This window comes from Phaeodactylum tricornutum, chromosome 31 (genome assembly GCF_000150955.2).
Source record: "Phaeodactylum tricornutum CCAP 1055/1 chromosome 31, whole genome shotgun sequence".
Classification (NCBI taxonomy): domain Eukaryota; phylum Bacillariophyta; class Bacillariophyceae; order Surirellales; family Neidiaceae; genus Phaeodactylum; species Phaeodactylum tricornutum.
In genome coordinates, this window is record NC_011699.1 from 54,761 (window position 1) to 79,166 (window position 24,406).

General features: G+C 50.8%; 9 protein-coding genes across 9 annotated transcripts; 5 read left to right on the plus strand and 4 right to left on the minus strand.

Moving 5' to 3' along the window:
• The first annotated feature begins 33 nt into the window (after positions 1-33).
• Positions 34-3,844, plus strand: Tic110 (translocator of the inner chloroplast envelope membrane 110k). Its single transcript, XM_002185442.1, has 2 exons — positions 34-1,482; positions 1,578-3,844. Exons 1-2 carry the CDS (start codon positions 211-213, stop codon positions 3,792-3,794), a joined length of 3,489 nt encoding a protein of 1,162 aa, XP_002185478.1. The 5' UTR covers positions 34-210; the 3' UTR covers positions 3,795-3,844.
• A 3,032-nt stretch (positions 3,845-6,876) lies between these two features.
• PHATRDRAFT_50541 (predicted protein) lies at positions 6,877-8,504 on the minus strand (the record flags this gene model as incomplete). Its single annotated transcript, XM_002185476.1, has 2 exons — positions 6,877-7,110; positions 7,257-8,504. 2 exons carry the CDS (start codon positions 8,502-8,504, stop codon positions 6,877-6,879), a joined length of 1,482 nt encoding a protein of 493 aa, XP_002185512.1.
• Positions 8,505-9,528: 1,024 nt separating this feature from the next.
• Positions 9,529-10,020, plus strand: PHATRDRAFT_41518 (predicted protein; the record flags this gene model as incomplete). The annotated part of the gene is made up of 1 exon (XM_002185443.1): positions 9,529-10,020. One exon carries the CDS (start codon positions 9,529-9,531, stop codon positions 10,018-10,020), a length of 492 nt encoding a protein of 163 aa, XP_002185479.1.
• An 821-nt stretch (positions 10,021-10,841) lies between these two features.
• PHATRDRAFT_50542 (predicted protein) lies at positions 10,842-12,430 on the plus strand. Its single transcript, XM_002185444.1, has 3 exons — positions 10,842-10,991; positions 11,089-11,658; positions 11,775-12,430. The coding sequence occupies exons 1-3, from the start codon at positions 10,889-10,891 to the stop codon at positions 12,326-12,328; spliced, it is 1,227 nt and encodes a 408-aa protein (XP_002185480.1). The 5' UTR covers positions 10,842-10,888; the 3' UTR covers positions 12,329-12,430.
• HSP90 (heat shock protein Hsp90) lies at positions 12,387-15,007 on the minus strand. The gene is made up of 2 exons (XM_002185477.1): positions 14,764-15,007; positions 12,387-14,677 (listed from the first exon to the last, which is right to left on the minus strand). The coding sequence occupies exons 1-2, from the start codon at positions 14,953-14,955 to the stop codon at positions 12,527-12,529; spliced, it is 2,343 nt and encodes a 780-aa protein (XP_002185513.1). The 5' UTR covers positions 14,956-15,007; the 3' UTR covers positions 12,387-12,526.
• Positions 15,008-17,552: 2,545 nt separating this feature from the next.
• On the minus strand, positions 17,553-18,583 carry PHATRDRAFT_50544 (predicted protein; the record flags this gene model as incomplete). Its single annotated transcript, XM_002185478.1, has 1 exon — positions 17,553-18,583. The coding sequence occupies exon 1, from the start codon at positions 18,489-18,491 to the stop codon at positions 17,553-17,555; it is 939 nt and encodes a 312-aa protein (XP_002185514.1). The 5' UTR covers positions 18,492-18,583.
• A 596-nt stretch (positions 18,584-19,179) lies between these two features.
• PHATRDRAFT_41522 (predicted protein) lies at positions 19,180-19,728 on the plus strand (the record flags this gene model as incomplete). Its single annotated transcript, XM_002185445.1, has 1 exon — positions 19,180-19,728. The coding sequence occupies one exon, from the start codon at positions 19,180-19,182 to the stop codon at positions 19,726-19,728; it is 549 nt and encodes a 182-aa protein (XP_002185481.1).
• A 151-nt stretch (positions 19,729-19,879) lies between these two features.
• On the minus strand, positions 19,880-20,566 carry PHATRDRAFT_50545 (predicted protein; the record flags this gene model as incomplete). Its single annotated transcript, XM_002185479.1, has 2 exons — positions 19,880-20,372; positions 20,410-20,566. 2 exons carry the CDS (start codon positions 20,564-20,566, stop codon positions 19,921-19,923), a joined length of 609 nt encoding a protein of 202 aa, XP_002185515.1. The 3' UTR covers positions 19,880-19,920.
• Positions 20,567-21,842: 1,276 nt separating this feature from the next.
• Positions 21,843-24,150, plus strand: PHATRDRAFT_50546 (predicted protein; the record flags this gene model as incomplete). Its single annotated transcript, XM_002185446.1, has 3 exons — positions 21,843-21,893; positions 21,965-22,219; positions 22,339-24,150. The coding sequence occupies 3 exons, from the start codon at positions 21,843-21,845 to the stop codon at positions 24,148-24,150; spliced, it is 2,118 nt and encodes a 705-aa protein (XP_002185482.1).
• Between the last annotated feature and the right edge of the window lie 256 nt (positions 24,151-24,406).

Genomic DNA, 24,406 nt, shown 5'->3' on the forward strand with positions numbered 1-24,406 from the left:
GTACCGAACAGGCAATTAGCCAAGCGGTAAAATCCCACTTTTGCGAACAAGAGGTAGAAAGTTGCTACGAACCGCAACGTTACGCCTATTCAACTTCCTGGTTTTGCCATTGATTGGACGGTTGCGCAGTGCCGATACAGTAGTATTGGATACTGAATCCCCTTTGTTGACCTAGTCGGTATCCTAATAAACCACGTCGATACAAGCAAGATGAAGTTTACGGGCGTCGCTCTCGCCGTCAGCTTGGCTCAACAACAGGCACTTTCGAATACCGGTGGTGGAATAGTAGGGGCGTATACTGTCAGTAGTCCTTCCTTCTTCACACCCAAGTCCTTTGGCTCTTCCTTCGTACGCGGACCTTCCCACAAAGTGTTTCATCCTCGACGACAGGCATACCAAAAGTCGTACGCCACTTCCACACGTGCAACCCTCACCATGTTTACGGAAACGTCCGGTGGTATGGAAGAACTCAACGAACTTACGGAGAAGGCCGACTCCTCGCCCCTTTCCAAGCAAGTTCGCAAATCGCCGAGTTTCTGGAAACTCGCCGGGTACGCCTCCATCCCCCTTTCGGCCGCCCTGGGTTTTGGTCTCGTCCCCTCCCGTCGTTTGGCGGCACATACCGTCGGTGCCCTTTTTACGGGAATTGCCGGAGCGGTCGGGAAATCGCGTCTCGACGCCCTCACGGAATCCAACGCCAAGCCCGCCATTGCCCAGGCAATCGTCGAAGCCGGTCTGGACGACCCGGACAAGGCAGCCGCCGCCGTTGAAAACGTCAAGACGCAATTCGGTCTGCTCGACGAAGACTTCGCCATTTTGACGACGGAGATATACACCGCCTATCTACTCGGTATGGTCAAGTACAACCCGACGGCCAAAACCAGTGAACTCAAGGAACTGGAAACGGTCAAGAACGTCCTGCAACTCGATAACTTGCAAGTAGGCGAAGCCCACGCTGCCGCCGCGGCGGAATGGTACCGCACGACCTGCTTGTTTACGCCCACCGAGGATTTGGAGGATCCCTCGCATCCCGATCGACAGGCCATGGACAAGTTCCTGTTTTTGACCGAACGCGCCCTGAAACAAGGAGGCGAAACGGACGAAGCCTTTTCGTTCGAAATGAAGCGTGTCGCCAAGGCCTTTGATCTTTCCTACACGGAAGTTCTGGAACGTGTTGCTGAAACGGTCGAACCTTTCTACCAACGGGCGCTCAAATCCACGCGATCTAAGCTCGGAACCAATCAAGTGAGCTCAGCCATGCTGGAACGCGCCCGTAAAACACTCGGGGTTTCCGACGCTACCGCCAAGGACCTGCACGTGGCCTGTTTTAACGCACAAGTGCGTGCCGAGCTCGGATTGCCCGATGCCACGGCGAAAGATGACGACGCCGCCGCCGGACAAGAAGACGAAGACGAGACCGTCGGTGGAAGTGTAATGGATTTGGCAGCGCTCAAGTTTACGGGAGAAGACGCCATGGAAAAGGTAAGTATCGTGTGCGATCGAGTGGGACGACAATGTTACTCAATTTCAGAATGAAAGCTTTATCTCAACCTTGTTTGGCGCACCATATACTACAGTTGGACCAACTTCGTGAAATCTTGGGACTCTCCGAAACGGATGCCGAATACGAAATATCTCTAGAAGCGACGCCGTTATACCAGTCCACAGCGTTGGCTGCTCTCAAGGATGTATTGGCCACGGTCAAGACGCCGGAAGATGCGTGGTCTATCATGGAGAGCCGCCGTGACGAACTGCTGCTCAAAAAAGAGTCGACCAAGAGTTTGTTGTCTTCCATGGTCATGCAGGCGCTTGGTGGCCCGCTGGAAGAAACGAATAAGTTTGCCAAGGTGAACAATGAAGCTGCTACTTACGATCACATGTTACGGACTCTGGAAGCCAAAGAAGTACTTATTTCAATTCTAGCCAAATCGGGTTGGGACGAGTTTGATAATTTCGACGAGACATTTTGCAATCCATGGGACAAACAGTCGGCCAATGGATTTTTGAGCTCCGACGAAAGAATTAAGTTATACAAAATGTTCTTAAGTCGCTCCATTCGCAAAAGTGATGGCGGCAAGATATCGGACGAAATGTACGCTCGTATTATGGACGTCAAAGGACTTTTGGGCATTACCGACCAGCAAGCCGAAATTGAATCGCGCGCCGCCTTTGGACCGGAACTTCAAAAGGTCCTGAATACGGCAATGTTGGAAATTGTGGAAGACTACACGCCCGAATTGGCGGAAAATATGAAAAGGCGGGCCAACGAGGTGGTAGAGAGCTACCGACTGACGCAGGATTTCTTGCGGGAAGTTGGAGCGACCTTTTACGCCAAGGCAGTAGCGTTGGTGAGCGAGAAGGCTCCAGGTGGTATTCCGAGTAAAGAGCTCTCTCAAGCCTTGGAAGCCTTGCGGGAACTTTACAATCTTGAAATGACAGACTGCTATTCATACCATATGGAACACTTTGGAAGCATATACAAAAAGTCCGTCCTGGAAGCCATGGGATCGACTGGTGTGATTCGTCCGGAATTTCGAGAGTCTCTTGAAAAGCTCAAAGGGCGACTAGGTGTGTCGGAAGAAGCGTGTCAAGCGCTTTTCTTGGAAGCCATCCAAGATAAGATGGTACCAATGGTTAAGTGGATTGGGTCGGAGATGGAGCGCACCATGTTGACGCAAAAACAATTGGCGCAACGTCGCGGAAAGGATATGGGAGAAGACGTGTTTCAGAGTGGCAAGGGCGCAGATGGTGTTCTCGGCCTCGGTTCCGAGGTAAATATCATGAGTGACATTATGGAACTTGTTGATTTTTATAATGAGAATGACGTCGCTAAGGAAGAAGAGCGAACGCGTACGGTCGAAAAGCAAGTCGAGGAAGGCGGTGAAACTAAACTAGTCGCTGTTGAGGAGACGTACACTGAAACAGTCTACCCCGTGACCGCGCTCGCTGCCGGGAATATGGATCAGGAAATGGCTGAGCTACTGTACCGCCAATTTACCGTAGGAGGTTTTACAACGCAAGGTGAGCAAGGAGCTCGCTACGAAGCCTCTCGTGAAACGTTCGGAGGCATTTTGGGTCTGACCAAAGAAAAAATGGACGATATCAAGGACAACATTGGCAGCACTGTGTACGACAACTTTATTTCGAACGCCATGAAAACCAAGGGCTCCATGGACCAACAGGACATGATGTTCTTGGCAAACATTCAGACAAAACTCGGCTTGTCTCCGGAACAAGGTGAGAAGATGATGACTCAGTCTCAAAAGAAGATTCTGTCAGAGGAAATCGATGCTATTATGGACGATCCTTCACCGCAGCGAGTAAAGGCTTTCCGAGAGAAATGCAATAGCATGGGTATGGACTTAATTGCTGACGTGGGAATTTCCAAGCCTCGTCTCGTTCGAATGTTTGAGGTCGAAGTGATCCCTGGCCTCAAAACTGGAGAAATAAATGCCGAACAGACTGAGATCTTTCAGGAAATTCAAGAGAGCCTTGGAATTGAACTTGAAGAATGCGAAGCGATGTTCGAAAACGTGCTAGCCCAGCTTTCCAAGAACGCCTTTGAACTTATCAAGGGGGAACTTTTGCGCGGGCGGGAAGAGAATTGCGTAGACCTGATCAAAGAATTGGTTCGGTACGCTGATTTTACCGAAGGCGACTTGGGCCTCGAAGTTGAAGAAGCTGTGGGCAACCAAGTGTTGAATATATACGAGTCGGTGGACTTGGGAGGGCAATCCGCAGATGAAATCGAACACAACAAAGAACTGTTGAGGGCGGCAATGAAGCTCTCATAGACGTATTCTAAGAATAAGAAACCATAATTAACGATTTATTTCCAGAAGTCAATGCTTTAAACTCCCAAGTCTCTCTGCACGAATAAGCGATTTCGACGGGGTAGAGCCTTGAAGGCTGCTTCACCAAAGGAGATTCTGTAGTGCTTTGAGCCCCCGACGGTACCCTGAGCGGTAGGAACGTCGGGAATTCTGGCCGAATGGAAATGTTGTTCGGGATTTAACTATTGCAAAGCGTGGACCGGAATCTCGTCAGAAATAATTGTTCGAAAGCGAGTCTCCATCCGTACTGTCGTGGTTTTTTTCGTTCCACATGCCAGCCACGTAGGTTTGTACCGCTCCAGCGCAAAAGAAAGCTAGCGAGACGGCACCGAGTCGAGCCAAAATGGGCCGACCGGCACGTTCGTAGACTTCCGTCAAGGTTTGTGGCGGCTGAAAAGCGTGCAGAGACTTGTGTGGGGGTGTAAATTCGCGCTGCATAGTTTCTCTCGCTCGACTTTGTGCCGTAGCATCTCCGTCAAAGAATGCCAACAGCGGACTTTGCAATTTGTAGGTACTGTAAAGGGCAAAAAGTCCCGCGGTGTGGCTTGCAAGCGACTGTTTCGGCATGTCGCGAAGATTCTGTCGTGTAATCACTAATTGCCTTCCGTAAGTCCACATGAGATATCCTCCGCCGACTGACGCCGGTGGGACAATCATGACGGTCAATCCGATACACATGGTTTACGAGTGTCTCTTCCTTGACGCGACAAGCAGAATCACAGCAAATGGATCATCTTGTGCTAATTTTTTTATTGACGAAGAACTGGTTGGGAGTCACAAACAGAAAATAATAGAGGTCGTTTGGCAATGGAAACAGAGTGGAAGCGTCTGCACTTTCATTCCACAAGCCAGTGGCAAGGCTCGAATTTACAATGAGGGGAGGGTTAATTAGCTTTTTAGAGCTCTAGAGTAGTAGCATTGATATTTATGAGAATTTGAGCTTTACTCGTATACGACGCTGTTCATATTTTCGACGTCGCATGTCGTAGGCATATATCTAAAATATCACACTTCCTTCGCTCACGCGCTCGCTCCGACTTCCCTCACGGCAGTAGCCTCTCTCTGTCAGTCCCCTCTTTTCGCCGCTGTCGCCGGGGTCGCTCGCTACTACGGCAGAACTTTTTTCGTTTGCATACTATTTTGCTTGCCCCTCCGAAGAACGAGAGATACCTCCACAATGAACGGTCGTCAACGTTTGCAGGTACTTATCCTTATATTTTTGATCTTGCTGGCTTTTGCGTCGTACCATGCAGGAACGGGTGGTACGGCATGGCTACAATGGTTGACGGTAATCACCATGTTCGCCTTTGTCTTGGTCTTCGACATGGCATTTACCAACGATAGTCAATTTATCTTCGACCCCGACGCTGAGAACTGGCGGCGTAAAACTGTACGTTGCTAAGCAGGTGTGCTTGACGTTAAATTTAAGTTGGTGAAGAATTGCTGCTTTGGACATGTCGCTGACCACTGGACTTTTTGTCTCTTTGTTTAACAGGAGGCTGCCTCTTATTGATTGTAAGCTTGCCCTTTGCAACCGGGTAGTTGGATCCTTCAATTGCCTTAGCCGTGTTGCTGCGTACAAAGAATTACAGGGTTGATGGGTTTATGATCATGCCTGAGAATACTGCAATACTATGGATACTGCACGGATTTGCAAATTGTTCTATAGAGACTTTTTTGATAAAACAAAATCTGCCCACCCCGTTGCTTCATCTATTTACAGTTAAATTGGTGTTATCAAAAAAATGTTTGCTTCGTAGTTGAGCAATCGTCCGTCATCCGAGCTTTGAATTTGTCTGTAGACGGACAACTTTGCGATGATGTTTCGACGGTTGCCCATTCTGTACCGGTGCTGTGTTCTGGATAAGAGGATACCTAGCACTCTGCTGGAAACCGTTTCCATAGTGCTGCTGCTCAGCCGTGAGTTGCGCATCCTGCATCGTGCCTCGCTCTCGGTGCAGACGTTGCCGATGCATTTGCCCTAACACAGAGTTTACACTCGAGTAGTTCAAGTCCGCAATACTCTCGCGAGCAGGTGCTGCCGAATGATACCCCCTGTGAGTTCCGCTTTCGGAATATGACGACTCTCCCGCAGTTTGGTGTTGCGGACGACCGTGATGCTGCTGACGATACTCTAATTCGCAATGATCGGGTTGATCGCGATAGTGTTCTATGCCGTGCAAATTCGATTGCGAGGGCCAATGTTCTCCCCGCCTGCTCTGATCCCAATTCGGGTTCAAATGGTGCTGCCTTTCTTCTTGATGAGGAGCGTGCGTTACACGGAGACGTTTGAAGGCTTGCCAAGGGCTCCCCGTGCGGTTTTCCTGGGACGAGTCGTGATACTGGGGAGGAACGTGCGAATTCGATGTAGGCCGCCGTCGTTTACCGCCGTTTTGAGCCAAGTGGTCATTTTCCGGTTTAAAACTCATTGCGGAAGGATGGAATAGATCGCAATAGAGATTTGTGTTATGATTGATTGTGAATGGGAACGTTGCTGATTGTGACGCGTTTCTATCTTTGCCGAAGAATATTGTCTTTTTCTGGCCGCTTCGTTGTGCAACTCTTTTTGCCCTGGGAGGTAGCTAGGTACATAGGCGTTAAGACATATTCACATATCTGTATAATATCACAATACGGCATACAAATGATTTTACTATTAGTTTGAAGTGTCCGATCCAAGTCGTACCTTTTGGCCTGTCGTCACGGACATTCGTCTCATTGATTAGAACACCATGGTCCTGCTTTGTTGGCTCCCTTTTTGCCGAGAAGATATTTTCTGCAAAGCAAATAGGGGGGAAAGCCAATCACAGCCCCTACTAAAGCGCTCGCGAGTGGGCTTCGAATACGTTGTCTGCCGTTTTCCGAGAAGTTTCTGGCTTGACTTGAGTGTGGTTAGTTAAAAGTGATCTACTCCCGAATGGGTAGAACGTGTACATGCAGTCTAGGTATGGTGTTCCTTGTGGATCCATTGTAACCAACTGTTCCAACGGCAAGCTTGCTACATGAACCAAAAATATCTGTGAGCACGGATACCCGGTTGCGATCACACAAACTTGTGGGCGACGAGATTGATTCCGTTGCGATTGCGCAAGACCGTTCGCGTATGCTGCATCATTTTACGAACATAGTCGACGTTTTCCCCTAGGCTGCCGTACCGCACCATATGCGTTTTTTTCAGTTGCTCCGTCCAGAAGCGTACCTTGGACAAGGTCGGGCTAGTGTGGTCGCTGTTGGCAACGTGCAAGGCACTCGCCAGCTGGTAACACAAATGCAAAATCTGTAGGCAACGCAAATAGAAAATTCTGACAGTGAGACAAAAAATGCCAATGCTACTGTCGAGGCTGTGGGCATTGATTGGGTCAATCCCACAACACGCGTACTATTCGTAAGTGCTCGAAGCGACTAAATCAGACGGGAACGTACCGAAAGGTGTTCGGTGCTGGCGTAGTGACAGGCACAAAAGGCCAAATGCAACTGCATGCACGTGTGTAACAGTTCCGTTTGACGTAATACGAGTTGCGTTTTGTCGGAATTGGAGGTCGGGAGTCCCCGCAAGGCTTGATTCAGATATTGAATGTAAACCTGGGCAGCTCCAACGCGCAAGTATCGTTGGTTTTGATTCGACAACGCCGGATGGGCCCAAATTTGTGTTTCCCATTGCTGCAGGAGACTGGAGAGGGACGATGATTTGTCGTCGTCGTCGTCTCCACGCGAGTCGATTCGAGCCACCGTGGCGCGTTCCGCCGCCCGGAGCAAGGCTCCGAGACCATCGGTCCGGTAAGCGGCGCGTTCGCGTTGACAACGGGGACAGTCACAGACAAAGCCGTAGTGGGCCCGGAGTCGCGTATTACGTTGCGCAAAAGGAGTGGTGGGCGGTCCGTAGCTCCACACGAGTTCGGTACCGGCGGGTAGATCGGTGGTGGCGTGCACGACCATCACGTCGTCGACCAAGACGCGGACGGCGTTGCCGACGCAGGAGTGATTAATCATGGCGGCCAAAGGAAAGAGACCCAGTAAACGCGGTGGTAAGGATAAACGGGAAAGATCCAGCGGTGTGGGGGCGTTGAGTGCAGTCGTACGCCAGGACTGTTCAATATTCGTGTAGGAAAGCAGAGCGTCCGGTCCGAACGCGTTTTTCCGCACAATGGCCAGCAAGTATTCGTCGGATACGATCACGTCGTCGAGCAACGGTTGCGTGTCATTTCCGAGAAGCAATGAAACGGAAGTAGATTGGATGAGGGTTTGGAGAGACGCCGACGACTGCGCGAACGACGTCGCCGGTCCTCCACGGAGCGACAGAAAGCTCCGGGCCGTTGCGGACTGGACGTCGTCGAGACAAACACGCATGGCGTTCACCAATGCTTGCTCGGTCAGACAATCCAGCGTATTCTCTACGACGGACTGTTGGTACTGTTCCACCCACGCCGCTGCCACGTCCCCCACGTCAACCGACAGTGTCGGAGGCGTCACGAACAAACAATCTCCAGCACGGACGGGTTGAACGACGACGAGGCATCGTCCCCGCGTCCCGTCGGTCGCTTCCTGGACCTCCACGGGACCTACCCAGGGCTGGATCGTCAGGGGTGCATCCAGATTAGGAAAGAAGACGCGCGATAGATCCGAAGGGTCCGGAATCGTAAGGAGACTTGGCTCCGGAGTCCTGTCCCCCATGGTGAAGGAAATGTGGGCAACACGGCGCTCACCTGTAGCGTAAGTAGGGTGCGGTTGTGTACTATTTGGGAAAAAGCGGCGTTCATTGAAAAACAGTGTGTGTGCGCCAGCTATCGGGATAAGACAGTACATATGACGTTGTGCCAAAAATAGCCTTCATAAATAACGCATGCTACTTACCAAATATTTTCATAAAGTGTAACCTCGGAAATGGCTATAGAATGAGAACACATTGTGCCACTTGACTTTGACTGTAAGTTAAAGTTACAGTTATAATCGGCTATTCTCAAATCTAACTACCAAGCATGCCATGCCATCACAGGGCGGCGCACAACGATGCCGTAAGTATGCAACCGTGCCGAGTTCAAACGCTGGACAATGCCATAGGATTATGGTATTTGAGAACTCTGGAGATAAAGCTTACTGTTAGTACAGGAGAGGCAAGCAATGTTCGCAAAACACTGACGACTCCTCTGCCAACCCCCATCGCTACGCTACGCGCCATTGACAGACATTCGCCAACTTGCACAAACGGATCATGGTGTCGATTCGTAACGCCAAAGCGTCGGGATGGTGGCGCACTAGCGGCTTTCTATTGCTGGGTCTTTCGTTTGGAATTGGGGTGCTCTGGACGATCGCTGGGTGGAACTCTGATTCGGAATTCGGAATAATCACCGGGGGCTCGGATCCCTGGGTCTCCACTCTGTCGGCAATTCGCAACCATCACCAGGAAGGGTGGAAGTCCATCGACGTTTTCTACGGCAACGAGGCGCATCTCCGTCTCGGAAAATCCGATCGATCGCAGTGTGATCAGGACAAACTTGTCGTGGCTTTGCTCCGCAATCTCAGCGGCGGCTATTTCGTCGATTTGGCTGCCAACGACGCCACGGACCTTTCCAATACGTTCCAGCTCGAACAACAGCACCACTGGAACGGAATCTGTGTCGAACCCAACCCACGTTACTGGCGCAAACTCACCTACCGACGATGCCACCTAGCGGCCGCCGTTGTTGGGTAAACCCGCATGGAACAAGTCCAATTTAAACTACACGACGGATCGAGACGGGCACCCAGTGGAGGAATTGAAGGATTAGGATTTGATAACGATCCCAACAAACCCAAAACCAAGGATCCAGCAGTGTCTCTCTACACGGTGCCCGTTCAGGAAATCCTCGAACGATACCGGGCACCCCCTGTTATGGAATATCTTTCTTTGGACATTGAAGGAGCCGAGTACTTTGTCATGAAGGACTTTCCCTTCACCACTTATCGCTTCAAAATCATGACAATAGAGCGTCCATCGCAGGAACTTGTCAATCTTTTGTACTCCAACCAATATGTCTACCTGGCCGCCAACAACGAGTATGGAATGGAAACCCTTTGGGTTCATCGAGACCACCTCAGCGAGTTGGACACTACTGCCATAGAGGCCGTCAAATGGAGGACGGTCAGTACCCGCTGGATCGAGGTGGGCACGTCTCCCGCGGAGAAACCGCGGGTGATTGCCCAGAAGTAAGCAGAGTGAGATTGGGTATTTTATCTAGACGAAATTGGACCTACAAAATCGGTGCCGCGGTCGTAATTGGCCGGAACTATGGTACAAAGACCTATCCACTTTTGATACAAAAAGATATCAGGCGATTTACCAATATTTTCGTTATGGAAAATCCTATTTTGTAAGGGCACCGCTTTCTTAGATGAGTTTACAAACTCAATGACGCAACCCCGAAGTGTTGGTAGTCTGTTTCTTTTCGCTCCTAAACGCTTCTGGAGTGCCACCTTGGTCTTAGCCAGCTGCGCTCAAATTTGTACCGCCCTCTCTGTGAAGAACTGGCATGAGAGTCGAGTGAACCTCGACACACGCCTTAGGCGTGTCGCTGTCTGATAGCGGTTGTCTAAGTGATGCTAGGTCCGCCAAATGGGTGCTTCCCGACCGAGACAATTGTTAACAACTTTCCTCTGTCGCATATCAGCCTTGGTCGAAAAAATGGGTAGAACGAACGTCTTTTGGGGTTGTCAACTCGACACGGACAAGGTTGGATGTGTATACAGAACTAGCGTTGCGGAAGTCGCAGAGATGTAACACCGATCTCGACGAGCATCTGGTCCAACCCCGCTTTCCGATGGGACTCATTGTCAACAACGGGTCCGTGTGAAATTGTCATCTTCTTGGGAGGTAAATTTGTCATTTTCACCTTCGGGTTCCTTCGTGTGGACTACCGCTTTTCCGCTCGGACGTCATCTGATAGGTGTCCACGTTGTCCAATCAGAACTTGCTGCCGTCTTTCTTTCTCACACGTTTTGGTTTTCGTTTCGCACATCATTTTCGTGTGACATCGGAATTTCTGCTTGGGCACCATGAGAAATGCCTCGCAACAAGCACTATGGCTGATCCTCTGGTCCAATTTGGCGACTTGTTCCGACGCCAAGAGAACGGGATTAACTCAAGGGAGGTTTTTAGCCTTTCAAAGGAGTTCCGGAGCGTTGGTACGTCCCAAACACGAGCAAATTCCGATCCATCCCTCCATTGTTCCGCCATCAACTCCGTGTGTGCCGCTCGGCGTATCGTCCACCAGCCACCTAGATACGGACTTTTGCCGGTTGCCGGGCAACGGTACTGCCTTGATGGATTGTTCACAATCGTCGTCTCCCGTACTAAGCCGTATCCACAGTACGAGGAGTCCGGGGATCACGCTGCCGTTGATTTCCTCACGACAACTCGCTCAAGAAGGAATCGCGTACCAGGTTCCGGCATCGACCTCGTCGTCATCATCGCTGCCGTTGTGGCATCTAGCACTGGCCGGAAGTCTGGCTACGCTTCTGGCGGATTCGTTGACGCATCCCGTAGACTGCATCAAAACCATCCAGCAGAGTGATGCCGGCATGGGCTTGTCGCTGGTTGCCGCCGCTTCGTATCTCTGGTCTTCCGCGGGGATTGTGGCATTCTATCAAGGCTTTCTGACGTATGGTTGTACGGATGCCGTCGGGGGAGCCATCAAATTCACCGTCTTTGAATCATGGAATCGGGCAATCGCTAGCAGTGTTGGTGCCGACCGACGGAACGAGAGCCTTCGGGACCGTTTAGACACGATCCCTCCAGTACTGATACGGGCCGCGGGAGCCGCCATGGCCTTGATAGCGAGCTCGGTTGTTAGTAAGTTACATACATCCTGTGGCGAAAGTGCAGCAAAAAATGCCGCAAGGCAACAGCTTGGAATGGTGTAGGTCCTTTTCTTACTCATGCATCATCTCTCGTTTCCTCGTATCCAGCCGTCCCGGGAGAATTTGTCAAGCAGCAACTCCAAGTGGGACACTACTCGAGCTTATCCGAAGCTCTGCAATCCGTGTATCTCACTAGTGGCTTACCAGGTTTCTTTCACGGTTATGATGGTGTGGTGTATCGAGATATACCCTTCACCATGCTCGAGCTCGGTCTCTACGATGCCTTCAAGAACATGGTCCGTCAAACACGTAGTTCTACCGATCCGGGCCCTCCGGCAGCGTGGGAAGATGTTGTTGCCGCCGCCGCGACTGGATGTGTGGCGGCAGTCGTCACGACACCACTCGATACCATCAAAACGAAGCTCATGGTGGATGATTACGGTGGGGCTTCGTTTTTTGATTGTTTCGCGTCCACCGTGGAACAGCACGGTGTGTGGAGTTTGTTTGCTGGATTGTTGGCACGCATTGCCTGGATTGGGCCGTCGACGGCTATTTACTTGCCCACCTACGATTTGCTCAAGCGACTTTTTGCGGCACAGCAAGCGCGGGAGCAATCGTCAGACGTGTTGAGCTGTAACACTATGGATGATTTCCCGCTTTGAGCACCTTTTGAAAAACTACCGCAACGAAACAAAAGCACGCTGCTTTCTACGAATGGATCGCTATTCAAATTGTAATTTTACTTAAAACACAACTAGGCTTTTTCTCCGTCCCTTTGTATTCGATGTAATCCGCTTTTTTGGTTGCTTTTCTACAGGCAGTACTGTTGCTATTCGCAGTCACTCTCTACCCTAAACACTCTAGCTAGCCTTTTTTTCGTCGTCGCTCATTACTTCCGCAGTAACGGCCTCTGCGCTTGTACTGTCAGCTGTTGTTTTCTCTTCTTTCGTGTCTTCTTTTTTGTCTTCCATCTTTGCTTCCATCTTTGGTTCTTCCGTTTCTGTGGGCGTCGGACTTTCACTAATGATCTCAGCGTCGGATATGCCACCAACTCCGGTGTCCATGAGACCCATGACACGCGCCGCAAAGCTCTTCATGTCACCCACTTCGTAGCCGCTCGTCATGGCAGCAACGTCATACATCAAAAGTGCCCGGTCCTGCAGCTCCGTTGACTCCTTGTCGACCTTGATCATTCGATCCAAACCCCTCACAATGGGATGATTCGGGTTCACTTCCATAACAGCTTGGTTCATTCCCGGTAAGTCACCGTTACCGCCCGAAGCGACAGATTGGGCACGCATGTATCGTTGCATGGTCGGGCTCATGCCGTACGCGCCCTGCACCAAGGCTGCGGGCGAGTCAGTTAATTGATCAGAAATCACCACCTTTTGTACTTTGCCCTTGAGGAGGGTCTCTAGATATTCCGCTACTTGTTTGTACTCTTCTCTCAGTTGTTCCTTCTTCTTTTTCGACTCTTCGTCTTGCGAATCGTCCAAATTAAGGTTTTCCTTGGCGGCGTCGACGACATCTTTGTCTTTGTAGTTACGGAGACTTTCCATCATAATTTCGTCCAATGGTTCCGTGGCAAACAAAACTTCGTAACCTCTCGACGCGAGTTTTTCAATGACGGGAGACATGGACGCGTTTTCTCGGCCGTCACCAGTTACGTAGTAGATCGACTTTTGCCCCTCGGGCATGGCCTCGACGTATTTCTCTAGCGAGGTGTATTCTTCGCCCGATTGGCTCGAGAAGAAGCGCAACAACGGCGCAATTTCCTTGCGGTTGGCGTCGTCTTCGATGACACCGACCTTTAGGTACTTGCCAAAATTATTCCAGAACATTACATACTGCCCCTCGTCTTCGTCCTGTTCAATGTCTCGAATCATATCCAAGGACTTGCGTACCAAACGCTTATTAATGATGGAAAGCACCTTTGATTTTTGCAGAATCTCACGGCTCACATTCAGAGGCAAGTCGTTACTGTCAACTACACCACGGACAAACTTGAGCCAGCGTGGCATCAGGTCTTCAAACTTGTCGTTGATAAAGACCCGTTTGACATATAGTCGAATATTCCGTGCATTTTCGTCAAACATGTCCTTAGAAAGTTCAAACGGAAGCATACCAGGAATGTAGAGTAAGGCCTTGCATTCCACTTGTCCTTCAAGCACAAAGTGCGTCCATTTCATGGGATCGTCGTACGAGGCACGGAAAGCCGACTTGTAAAAGTCCGTGTACTCGTCTTCCTCGACTTCACGAGGTGGTCGCAGCCAAATCGGCTTTTGGTTGTTGACGCGCTCGTACCCCTCTTTTGTTTCCGGGACTGTCTTCATTTTCGGTTCCTCGCCCTCTGGCAAATCTTTATTGGCTTCTTCGTCGGGAACCTTTTTGTATTCAGTCGTCTCCTTCCAGATAGAAATCGGAAACTCAATGAATTCTGAGTACCGTTGCAGAAGTTCCTGCATCTTTGAAGATTCCAAATATTCGGAAGCCTCATCCTTCAAATGTAAAACGATTCGGGTTCCCGAGCCGTCAATAGGGTCGGACGTGTCATTCTCAATTGTGTATGAGCTGCCCGCATCGGACGACCACCGGTATTGTGAAGAACCATCTTGTAAGGATTTGGTCACCACTTCGACCTTGTTGGCCACCAGGTAAGCAGAATAGAAACCCACACCAAACTGCCCAATCAAAGTGACATCTGCCGATCCATCACCCAGTGCTTGTAAAAAATTGCGGGTACCAGACTGTGCGATACGACCAAGATTGTTGATGAGTTCGTCCTTCGTCATACCCACACCGCTGTCTTCAATCGTGATAGTGTTCTCGTCAAAGTTGGGTTTAATTTTGATTTCAGGCTTGACGGAGACATCCTCACCCGCCTCGGTGATACTAAGGAATCGCTTCTTGTCGCAGGCGTCGGCGGCGTTGGAAATGAGTTCGCGAAGAAAGATATCTTTGTCGGAATACAACGAGTTGATGATCAGATCCATCACTCGGCCGACATCGCTCTGTAGAAAACGCGGCAAGACCGGATTGTCAGATGCCAGAAAGAGCGATTAAGGCAAAGTACCTCTTTGGTCTTTCATGAACGTACCGTAAATTCAAAGCTTTCCTTCGAAGCGGCCTCCGTGGAACTCATGAAGAGTGCATCGGCCGAACGTCGGCTTGCCAAAGGTCCTTTTGACTGTGCCACGCCAAAAGCAGCACTGCTCGGTCGAAAGGCTGCCGGAGCAAAAGCCGAGGCCGCGGTGGCGAGCGCGAAAACTGCTAGCGAAGAAAACTTCATCGTCGCTTCGGTGGTATGATTGACTGTGAGATGGAAGAAAATTGAAGACCGAGTCGAATCCGTAATATGTTAGTTGGGTGGAAGAACTGTAAATTGATGGCGCATGAACACATCACCTTCTTCGCTGGCGATCTTTCCACTTGGAAGAGAACCATTCATTTCACGGTTGAATAGCAGACTTCCCATGAGGCAAGCCACGATCGGATTAGGTTTGCGGTTCAACACCCTGCTGATGTCGAACACGTGATCACTTTGAAGTATACACGACTGCAAATGGACTTTGTGGTATACAAGAAGGCTGACTTGACTCGCTGTCAACAAGCCCCAAACCATTTCTGAATAGGCGAGCGAAGTGGAACCCAGCATTGCTTAAAAAAATGCAATGTGTTCCAATGATTCCAAATTTCATGATTGTACAAATTTAGAGATTCAGCATGAATAAGCCTTGCCGGATTTGTATTCAGTGATGCTCTCGAGAAGGTTATTTCCCAAACAACGGCAAGGAGGCAGCGGAATCCATGTCCTGGACCAAGAAGGGTAATTCATTGCAATTTCTACGTTACTTCATTAATTGCAAGTCGGTCTGCGCCTCCAGAATTTCTAGTGCCTCGGAAGAGAGTTCAATTCCCTGCCTTCGAAGAGCATCAATTTTGCTGCCGACGGTTCTGTAAGCTAACGGGTAAAACTTTTCCGGAATCAGCGTCCACATTTCGGTGGTGAAAGATGACATGAGAGTTCTATCGAGAAATGAGTAGGGTGGAGACAGATTTTGGGCTTCGGTCATGTCAATGAAAAGAACGCTACCAGTTTCTTTCGAAATTAGCGGCTGAACATCGATCGTCACCACATTTGCCCCCAGCATTTGGACCATAGTTCGTACTATTTGGGCGACCGCATCAGGCTGCTTCCCTTTTGAGACTTCTGCTATACTCGCAACGGCATCGGGAACGTACGGGTCGACGGCAATCATGACACGGCGTGGTGCTGCCACTACGCTAGAGCTGTATGACTCGCTGTCGGTTGCGGGGGCATCGGCGGGATACGTGTATCGCCCCAAGCACCGTTCTGCCCCTTCCACATTCTTCTTCTCTAAAGCTTGTAACGTCCGACATTCTCGTTCGACCGATTTGGCACTGGCTTCCCAGCTGACTTTGATCAAGGTGGAAGAATCGTCAAAGGCAAACACGGCGCCGCCGCCGCCACTACCAATAAGTTGTGGATTGCGAAGCGTCAGAGGCCGTTGGCTGGTGGCAGCATTCGTTGACTCCAATACGATCGATAACGGATTTTCTAGCCGAACGCTACCGTTGGAAAGATTCCACTCAACGATTTCCGCTGATGTAGATTGCGGAAATGCTGCGAGAAAAGGAAGCGCCGTTGCGAAACCAATGGTGAGTGCCCATTGCGGAAATGTCTGTTTGTTCGGCTCGGCAAAGCAAATTTGATTGGGTCTTGACGCATTTGACAGTTCCACAAGGAAATGCAATACTGTGACAGCCAGAAGTTGTCGGCTCATATTAGCAGACCAACAAAGTAATTGGCAGTTCAGAATTTACCATCCCCGTTCGGCATATCATGGAAAAAGCGCTGGCGTCGACGACGATCAGACGGAACTTCTAATTTTCTCTACTCGTCTCTCTAGATCATACTCCGCGTCCGGGTTATTTCACCTGAAACATGTGGACAGATCTGACAACTGTTACTGTCAATCAAAATGACTGCATCTCCATAGGAGATCCTCGCTCGGACACGAAAGTGTTCAGTCCGGCATTCCAGTGTGTTCTCTTTTGGTCGTAAATTTGACTAGTACGACTACAAAACTGTCCGTTCAGATTCCCGACTTAAAGCTTTTTATGGTGAATTCTCTAAAAAAGGTTGTTGAGCTGTCATTAGTGTGATGATGTCGACATTTCCCGGAATGACTCTAGCTTTTCGCGGTTGAAGCGTCGCGCAGGTTATCGATGTATTTAAGATTATTGCCCAGATAGCGTTCCCCGTTTCAGACGGGAAGAGAACTTCTTGTCTCCGTGTGCCGCCGAATGTACAGTTCCTTTGACGCTCTTCTTGACAACACCCATACTCTGTATTTACTGTCACTTTCACTTGTGTGGGTTCGTCCTGGAAGAGTACACTCACGAAGAATGAGCCTCCTCTCGAAATACTTTACTCCGTCGATTTCGGCAACGCTGTGTTGTCTTTTGCTGTTGTTCACTGAGGTTGTGGCGCGGCGTGCAGTTCGTAACTCTCTCATGCAACTGAACGCCCGCTCGGCCTACCACCCTTTGCACGACCTTCTGGCCATTGGCGATAACCCGAGTGAGGACATTCGAGCCAACATATTTCTCAACATGGAGGGTCTTTAAACCGAACTCATGAGAGGTTTCAACGGCAGTATCTCAATCCATGGAAGGCATTCGATTTACTTTCTCATTGGAAACATGTCGTATCTTCGCTCGTGAGGAACCCTACACCTGACTGTTTCTGAACACCCTCCTTTGTATAGACCCTACATATAATCACAATTCCTATAGACCAATCCTAACCAGAGAATTGAGAACAGCAAGCTGCATTAGAATTACGTAGACTACATACCCTATTCAATCTTCTTCCACATCATCCCGATAGTCAGTGTTCTTTCTTCTTGTACCTGCTGACGATCCCGCACGGCGCTTCCGGGCGTCAGCCGCATCTTTGCGCTTTTGTTTCTCCGCCGCTCGCTTGTCGGGCACGCCCAAAAACGGCTCCAGATGCGGCCACACCTGCTTCTTCCAGGCTTTGCGCAGCTTTTTGTAGAGAAAGCTGAAATTGTACCGCATATTTCGGGCCGCCGTCTTGAGGGGCTGCGGTGCGTAACGATTCCAGTAGTCGGTTACCCACGTTTCGTACATTGCGTGAACCTGATCCAGCGCCAAGCGCATAGGGGCCTCGTCTTCTTCCCAACCCAAAAAATACCCGTAATCTTGGTATTTGCGTTCGAGCTTTCGAATAAGCTTGGGATAGTCACCATAGTGCTTGGAAAGAATATTAGGTACCTCTTCTAGCTTTTCCGGTGAGTGTTTTTCGTAGAAGGAAACGACACGTTTGCGAGGAACGGCGCCCACGCCCATCCGGAAACCAATTTGTCCCATGATATGATTCTTGGCCATAAAGGTACTCAAGTAGTCACCAGCATAGATGAAGGCGGGTAAAAGGGTGGTTCCCGTCATGAGAATGAGTAGGATCAGTGGGGTACGCTTAATGCCATTGGTGCTACCGGCGCTACTGGCTGTACCGGCCAGCGGCTCTTTTGCCGTCGGCTTACTCTTTTTCTTCTTCTTTTTGGGCAGGTTTGATTCTTCTTCGCTGTTGTCAGCTTCGACGGGAGATTCGGACGTGGTACCGCTCGCGAGTCCAGGTGGCATGGGAATTTCGTCGAAATCGCTCGTTCCTGTGGCTTCGGCGCCGCCTTGTTTGGGACCAAACATGTCAATCACTGCTTCCTCATCGTCCCCTTTGCGGTTTCGACGCCGCAGCTTGGCTTGAGCTCCTCGTGCCATGGTAAAGGCTTTGAAAAATGTTGAAAAGAACTAAAAGAAAGCGATCCAGGTTATCTATAAAATGCACCCGTAGCGCCACAAAATCACTGTCATCAGCGATCAAGTGATTCCTGTTAATATTAGGCAACTGTAAGTTGCCCCATTTCCAGAGAGACCCGTATCCGTCCATTGTACGGATGATGGAAGATTCCACGTAGCACGCGAGTCTTGCTGTCCGTCAAGTGAAACTTGACGGTCCTCGGATTTCTCTATGGAGTACCGTAACGAGTTTATGATGTGGAAAATTACCGGTAGGTTGGTCGGACGAGATCCAGTACTGGTATTCCGGTCGACGACTTGACGGAAAACCGAGATTTCGGAGTTATCGGGGTTACATTCGTGTAGGGTTGCAATAGCACAGTCCACTATTACTTTCACTACTTTTCAAGTGTGTAATCTCACGGTCACAGTCAGACTCACTGTCAGTTGCGCTTGTCGTCAGAGCACGCTGTTAATTGTTTAGGCTTCGGACACTTTTTTGTCGACCAGCGCGAACCCCACCACCAGCACATCACGACAACACGCCACACTCGATTCGACGCTAGCTCATCTTTTTTCTCGTGGCACGACGATCAATTCCATTCGATCTACTACAGTTGCTTTCGCATCTTTTTTTTTGGTTCACACACGACAGACACAACCACAAAACATGCGAGTAGTCATTGGTGTTACCTTGCTAGCCGTAGCGGTTTCGTCCTTTTCCTCGGCACCGACCTTCCGGGCCGGGTCCACACGGACGGTGCTGTCGGCGACCAAGGGCTTTGGCGCCGGTCCCGAACCGAAAAAGGCCAAATCCGAGGGACAAGTCAAGCGCGAAAAGGAATCTTCCAAGTACGACGAAATTGCTGGAACCGGTGGCCAAGAATATTCCATTTTTGTCCGCCAGTTTGGTTCGGACGACCAATCCTGGTTGCCGTGTGGCTCCGTGGCCGTTCCGCGCAACGCTCAGGTCTCGGACGCCGTGTACGCCAACGACGAAGCCTTGCGTAAAGCTATTGTCCGAACGTATCCTAAGCTGCGGGGGTCGGAAGAAGAATTCGAATTCGGTTACAATCTCAAAGTGTACCCGGACGATCCGATTGAAGTTGCCGTCAAGGGCAAGCCGAGACCCGGCGGTCTCTCGGTAGGCAACTGGATTTCCACCCTGCTCAGTCCCGTCGATGCCTCCAAGGTCCCGCCTCCTCCGATTAAGGAGTGAGAAAATGCTAGACAACAATAAGCCTTGTTGGACACTTTATATGTGTGTGTGTGTGTTTGTTACCATGTGTTTGTTTTTGGGACATACCCTTGCAAGCAATGGCACCACTAGAGCGGACTACATTCGGCAGCAACTACAGATTAAGTGTAAGTAGTACCAATATTACTACTCGGTATGTCATCGTGGTTGTCACTAATCTACGACAATCAACAGTTTTCCCTTTTGCTCTCCCAACTTGTAAAGTTTGAGTGGCCCGGAACTTTGCGAAGCAAAAATGGACTTGACGACGCCACCGAGAATACCTCCCGATTCGGTCGTTTGCAGTTTGGATCCGTCACCCAAACTGTACGTGGCTTTGCAAAAGTCACACGTCAATCGCGGCGCCCGCTGTTTCGTTTCTTCGTTGGCGGGGAGTATCTTGGCCTTGGAGAGGGGTACCTGACAGGAAGGACAGGCACTGGCGAAGCAGTAGATGTTGTCGTCGTAGCGGACGGCGGCCACCGCTCCGGTCGGATTGGTGTTGCCGTTCTTCATGGTGGGTAGGTTGGTATCGAGGAACCCGACCTTGCCTTCGGTAGTGGGTAAGGTTTGTCCAGCCGGGATGGGACACCAGTTGAGTGACGAGCCCAAACTCGGTCCCGTTGCTGTTGTTGCTGTTGTTGGCGGGTGACGGACGCCCACCGACTTCACGTCCGAGACTCCCGCGACCGCGTTTCATGGTGAGCGCAGACCGGCGTGTGGCGAAAAAGGGGACGGAATAGGCCTCGCCGTAGTAGCGAGTAGTGGACCAGAGACTGGTGAGGATCAGCGCCGCGGCGGTTGTGAACGGAGAATGCATCTTTCCAGTGACGATAGTGACGAAACGATATATCACTCCGAGACTGCGAATGTGGGGCGAGTCGAGTCGAGCGTTTGGAGTAGACTGACTGTTGCGACGAGTGTGCCAACGTTTTGGCCGTGAACGAATCGAGCGAACGACACTTGACTGTGAGAGCGACTTGTTTCGGGAACATCGAGTTGGGTCGTCGTTGTTCTTGTTGTTGTCATCGTCATCGCTGGAAACGAACCCTCGAGGGGTAGGGTTGACTGTGATCGCGGACTGCGAACCGAACGGTCGCTGCGACTCCTGTACGCGGACGCGCGTGACGGATGACGGAAGAAATCGTTGTGTGGATGGTGCTGGTGATGACTGTGGTGCATACCAACTATAGCGCGTGGTTTCCGAAATCGAACTGTATTTCCGTTGGATACGCCACGGACGTAATTATATATCATTTTATTTCAGTCAGCTAGAGACAACGAAATCATGCGATGTATGTAGTTTGTCGTAGACGACAACACGTCACGGACGCGAACCTGAGTCAATCGGGGTAGTGAGACGTACCTCATCCGATCGTCAGGAGAAGTGCGCCCCAACGACTCATCCCCGTAAAAGAATCGGGTGCCGGTGGTATGTCGGCGTGGTCGTTTCCACATCAGTCGCTCGGGTGAGAAGCGTGCTTCTGTGTATGCGTTCGAGTACGTGTACGAACTGCGTGGGTCAGTTAGAGTGAGTAACTGTCACTGACTGACTGACTTGTTTCGAACGGTCAAGGATACCTTGTGAATTCCGAATAGCCCCGCCCGACCCGAGGTTTTCGGTCGCGTGTGTGTGTGCATCGATAGCTGGCCTGTCGTTGTCCCGTCTCAATCCACAAAACACAACGAGATTCCGAGTTTCACGTCTCTGGAGTGTTGCGATTTCTGCTGACTCTTCCCCCCACGCTCTACACCAATCTACCGATCTGTTTGTTACCTTGCTTTCTCCAATTATCTACCTACCTACCGTTTGTCTACCCACTCACTGACAGTAAACAATCTGCCTGGCTAGCGACTCCCATAACCAAGGTTTCCCATCGCTTCGTTCCCTTCTTTCTCCCACAAGGACGAACCTGTTGCCATTCACTCACAGCGTCAAGTCGAGGACCCTTACCGACTTTTCTCGACCCATCTTTGACCTTGTCTGCTCCGGTGCTTGCATTTGGTGCAGTGTTCGAACGAGACCCGATCTTCTAGGTTAGATCCTCTCTTTCTCTCTCTCCCTTTTGGATCTCGGGTCCAGCGTGAACCTTACTATGCGCAACACACCCAAGCTTGCCTTTGTGTGGGTTTTGGGCGCCGCCTGTGTGGTTTGGTCGTCCCACGCGTGGACCTCGTCGACGACAACACGACACCCACAACGACGCCATCGTACAAGTCCCGCACGGCCGTATCCGCCAGTACCACTACCGACGCGACGTCCACCGATCCCATCCACACTCCGGATGAACTCTTGACGCCCGACAGCATTTCCAAACTCCGGTTTCGGGAACTCAAACGCGAACTCCAAGCCCGCTCCTTGACCTTGGAAGGGACGACCGGACAATTACGTGTACGCTTGCGACAGGCCGTCGGATTGCCGGATCCTGAATGTATCGTCAACGAAGACGGCATTGAAGACGATTGTCAAACGGTACGTTCACCGGCATGGCTATGGTACCACCCCAACGCATCCTTCGATCGTTTCCGACCTGACTTGGCTCACACGGTTTCTCTGTTTGGGTGTGGAACAAATATTGTACGTATGCGCAGGAATACGAAATGGCCCGTATCGTCACGTTTCGCGACGAGTCGGATCCGGAATACGAAGTCAAAGAATTAATGGCGCAGATTGAAGAAAAGGCCGCCCTCGGACACTGGAAGGCTGCCACCCGGAAACTCAAGACCTTGACGAGGCGCTTTGCCAACACAACCGTTCCGGAATCCGTATACCTCACGACTCTCGAAGCCTGCATGGCCAATCGCTTGCAGGGTGCCCGTGCCAGTGAACCCGCTCGCAAAATACTCGAAAAAATGGTGGAGCAGGGATACGCCATCCCCGATACTTTCGGAAACTTTTGCGTCAAAACCTGTCTCGGGGAACAAGGTACGGACTCGACGCACCAGGGCTTTGGTGGAATCGACACCGCCCTCGCTATTGTTGCCGCCATGGAACAGGCCAACACACCACTCCAACTCGAAACCTACGACAAACTCATCCAGGCTTTGGTCAAGGAAGGTTCCGTGGACCACGCCCTGGCACTCCTCCGAACCGTCGTCGTCGAGCAGGCCCAAACGCCGTCTTTGGAAACCTTTGATCGCGTGGCACGCTGCGCGGTTTCCCGTGCCGTCCACGACGATGAAGCCGTCCTCAGCGTCCTCACCATTTGCAAGGCCTCCGGGTACGATTTAGATACCATTGCGGCCACCGAAGCTGGTCGCGCGATACTCGCCTGCGGGGTCATCGCCGCCGAGCGACTCGGCAACGATGCCCTCGCCTTCCGGCTACTCACCGCCGCCAGCAAAGCCAAGGGCGTCGCACCCGATCGGGGAGACATCATGATTGCACTCGGATCCTCCACGGCGCAACGGGCCTGTACCCTTATCCACAAACGGGCCATTAATAAGGCCGTCGAAGACGGCCAGTGGCAGCTCTCCGTCAAGGTGCTGGAACTCATGTTGGAGCGATCGTTGAAACCGTCTAACTGGGTGTGGCGGAACGTCGTCACGTGCTGTGCCAAAGCGAAGAAGAGCAAAAAGGCGACGGCCGTCTTGCTCGACTGGGTCAAGCTCTCGGAAGACCTCAAGGCGGACAAACCTCCACTGTCGGTCTTCAACACGGTCGTCAACGTGTGCGAGATTTGCGACGAACAGGAATTGACGCTGTTGGTCCTCGACAAGATGAAACAAACGCACGATACGGAAGGAAATATTATTACCTTTAACATTGCCCTCAAGCGACTCGCCAAACAAGGAAACTACCAGGCATGTGAAGGTATCATTCTCGGCATGTTGCAGGCAGGGGTAGAGCCCTCAGTGGTTTCTTATACGACGGCCATTGCCTCGTGTGCCAGCGCGGAAGAAAGGCAGCCCACAATGGCGTATGAGTGGTTGAAGCGTATGCGATCACGAAACGTCAATCCCAACGTCTTGACCTACAACACGGCCATGGCGGCGTGCCTTGACGGCAAGCTTGAAAGCAGCTTTATCGGCAGCAAACTAGCCAAGGAAATGCTGGATGACGTAAATATGCAGTTGCAGCAAGGTGACGAAAGTAGTGAAGTGAACGCCTACACGAACGTGATTCCCGATAGTGCCACGAAGAATATGGCACGGCAGCTCATGACGCAGCTCAAGTCGAACTGGAAAGAAGGAGCGATTGATAAGCGAGTAGCAACGGATACTGTCCGTGTTCCTTTGAAGGAACTTGTCAATTTCTCTCGGTCGGAAGCCGCCGACCGGGCTCGCCAAGAGACGGCGAAGCGGACCATTGTGGACGACGATCAGGCTGCGTCGACCGCTCTCGACGAAATCGAGCTGGAGTACACTGCGGCCTCGAGCACGCATCGATCCGCGGAAGTGTAAACAATCCTTTTCCGAGACGAAATTTCTCCTTGGACTTTCTTCGGATGAAATTTCCCAATATTCACTTTCCCTAGATAACAACGTGGACGTGTTATAACGCCACTCACCTTTGTGTTGGATCACCCTGCAGCTAGCATTATAATCTTTCTATTATTACACACACATACTGCTTTAAAAGACTTGTAACGTTGTCGAGCTAATTATTCATCGTCTGACATTGGCCCTCAACTGTTCCGACTTGCGTTTTGCCAAGATC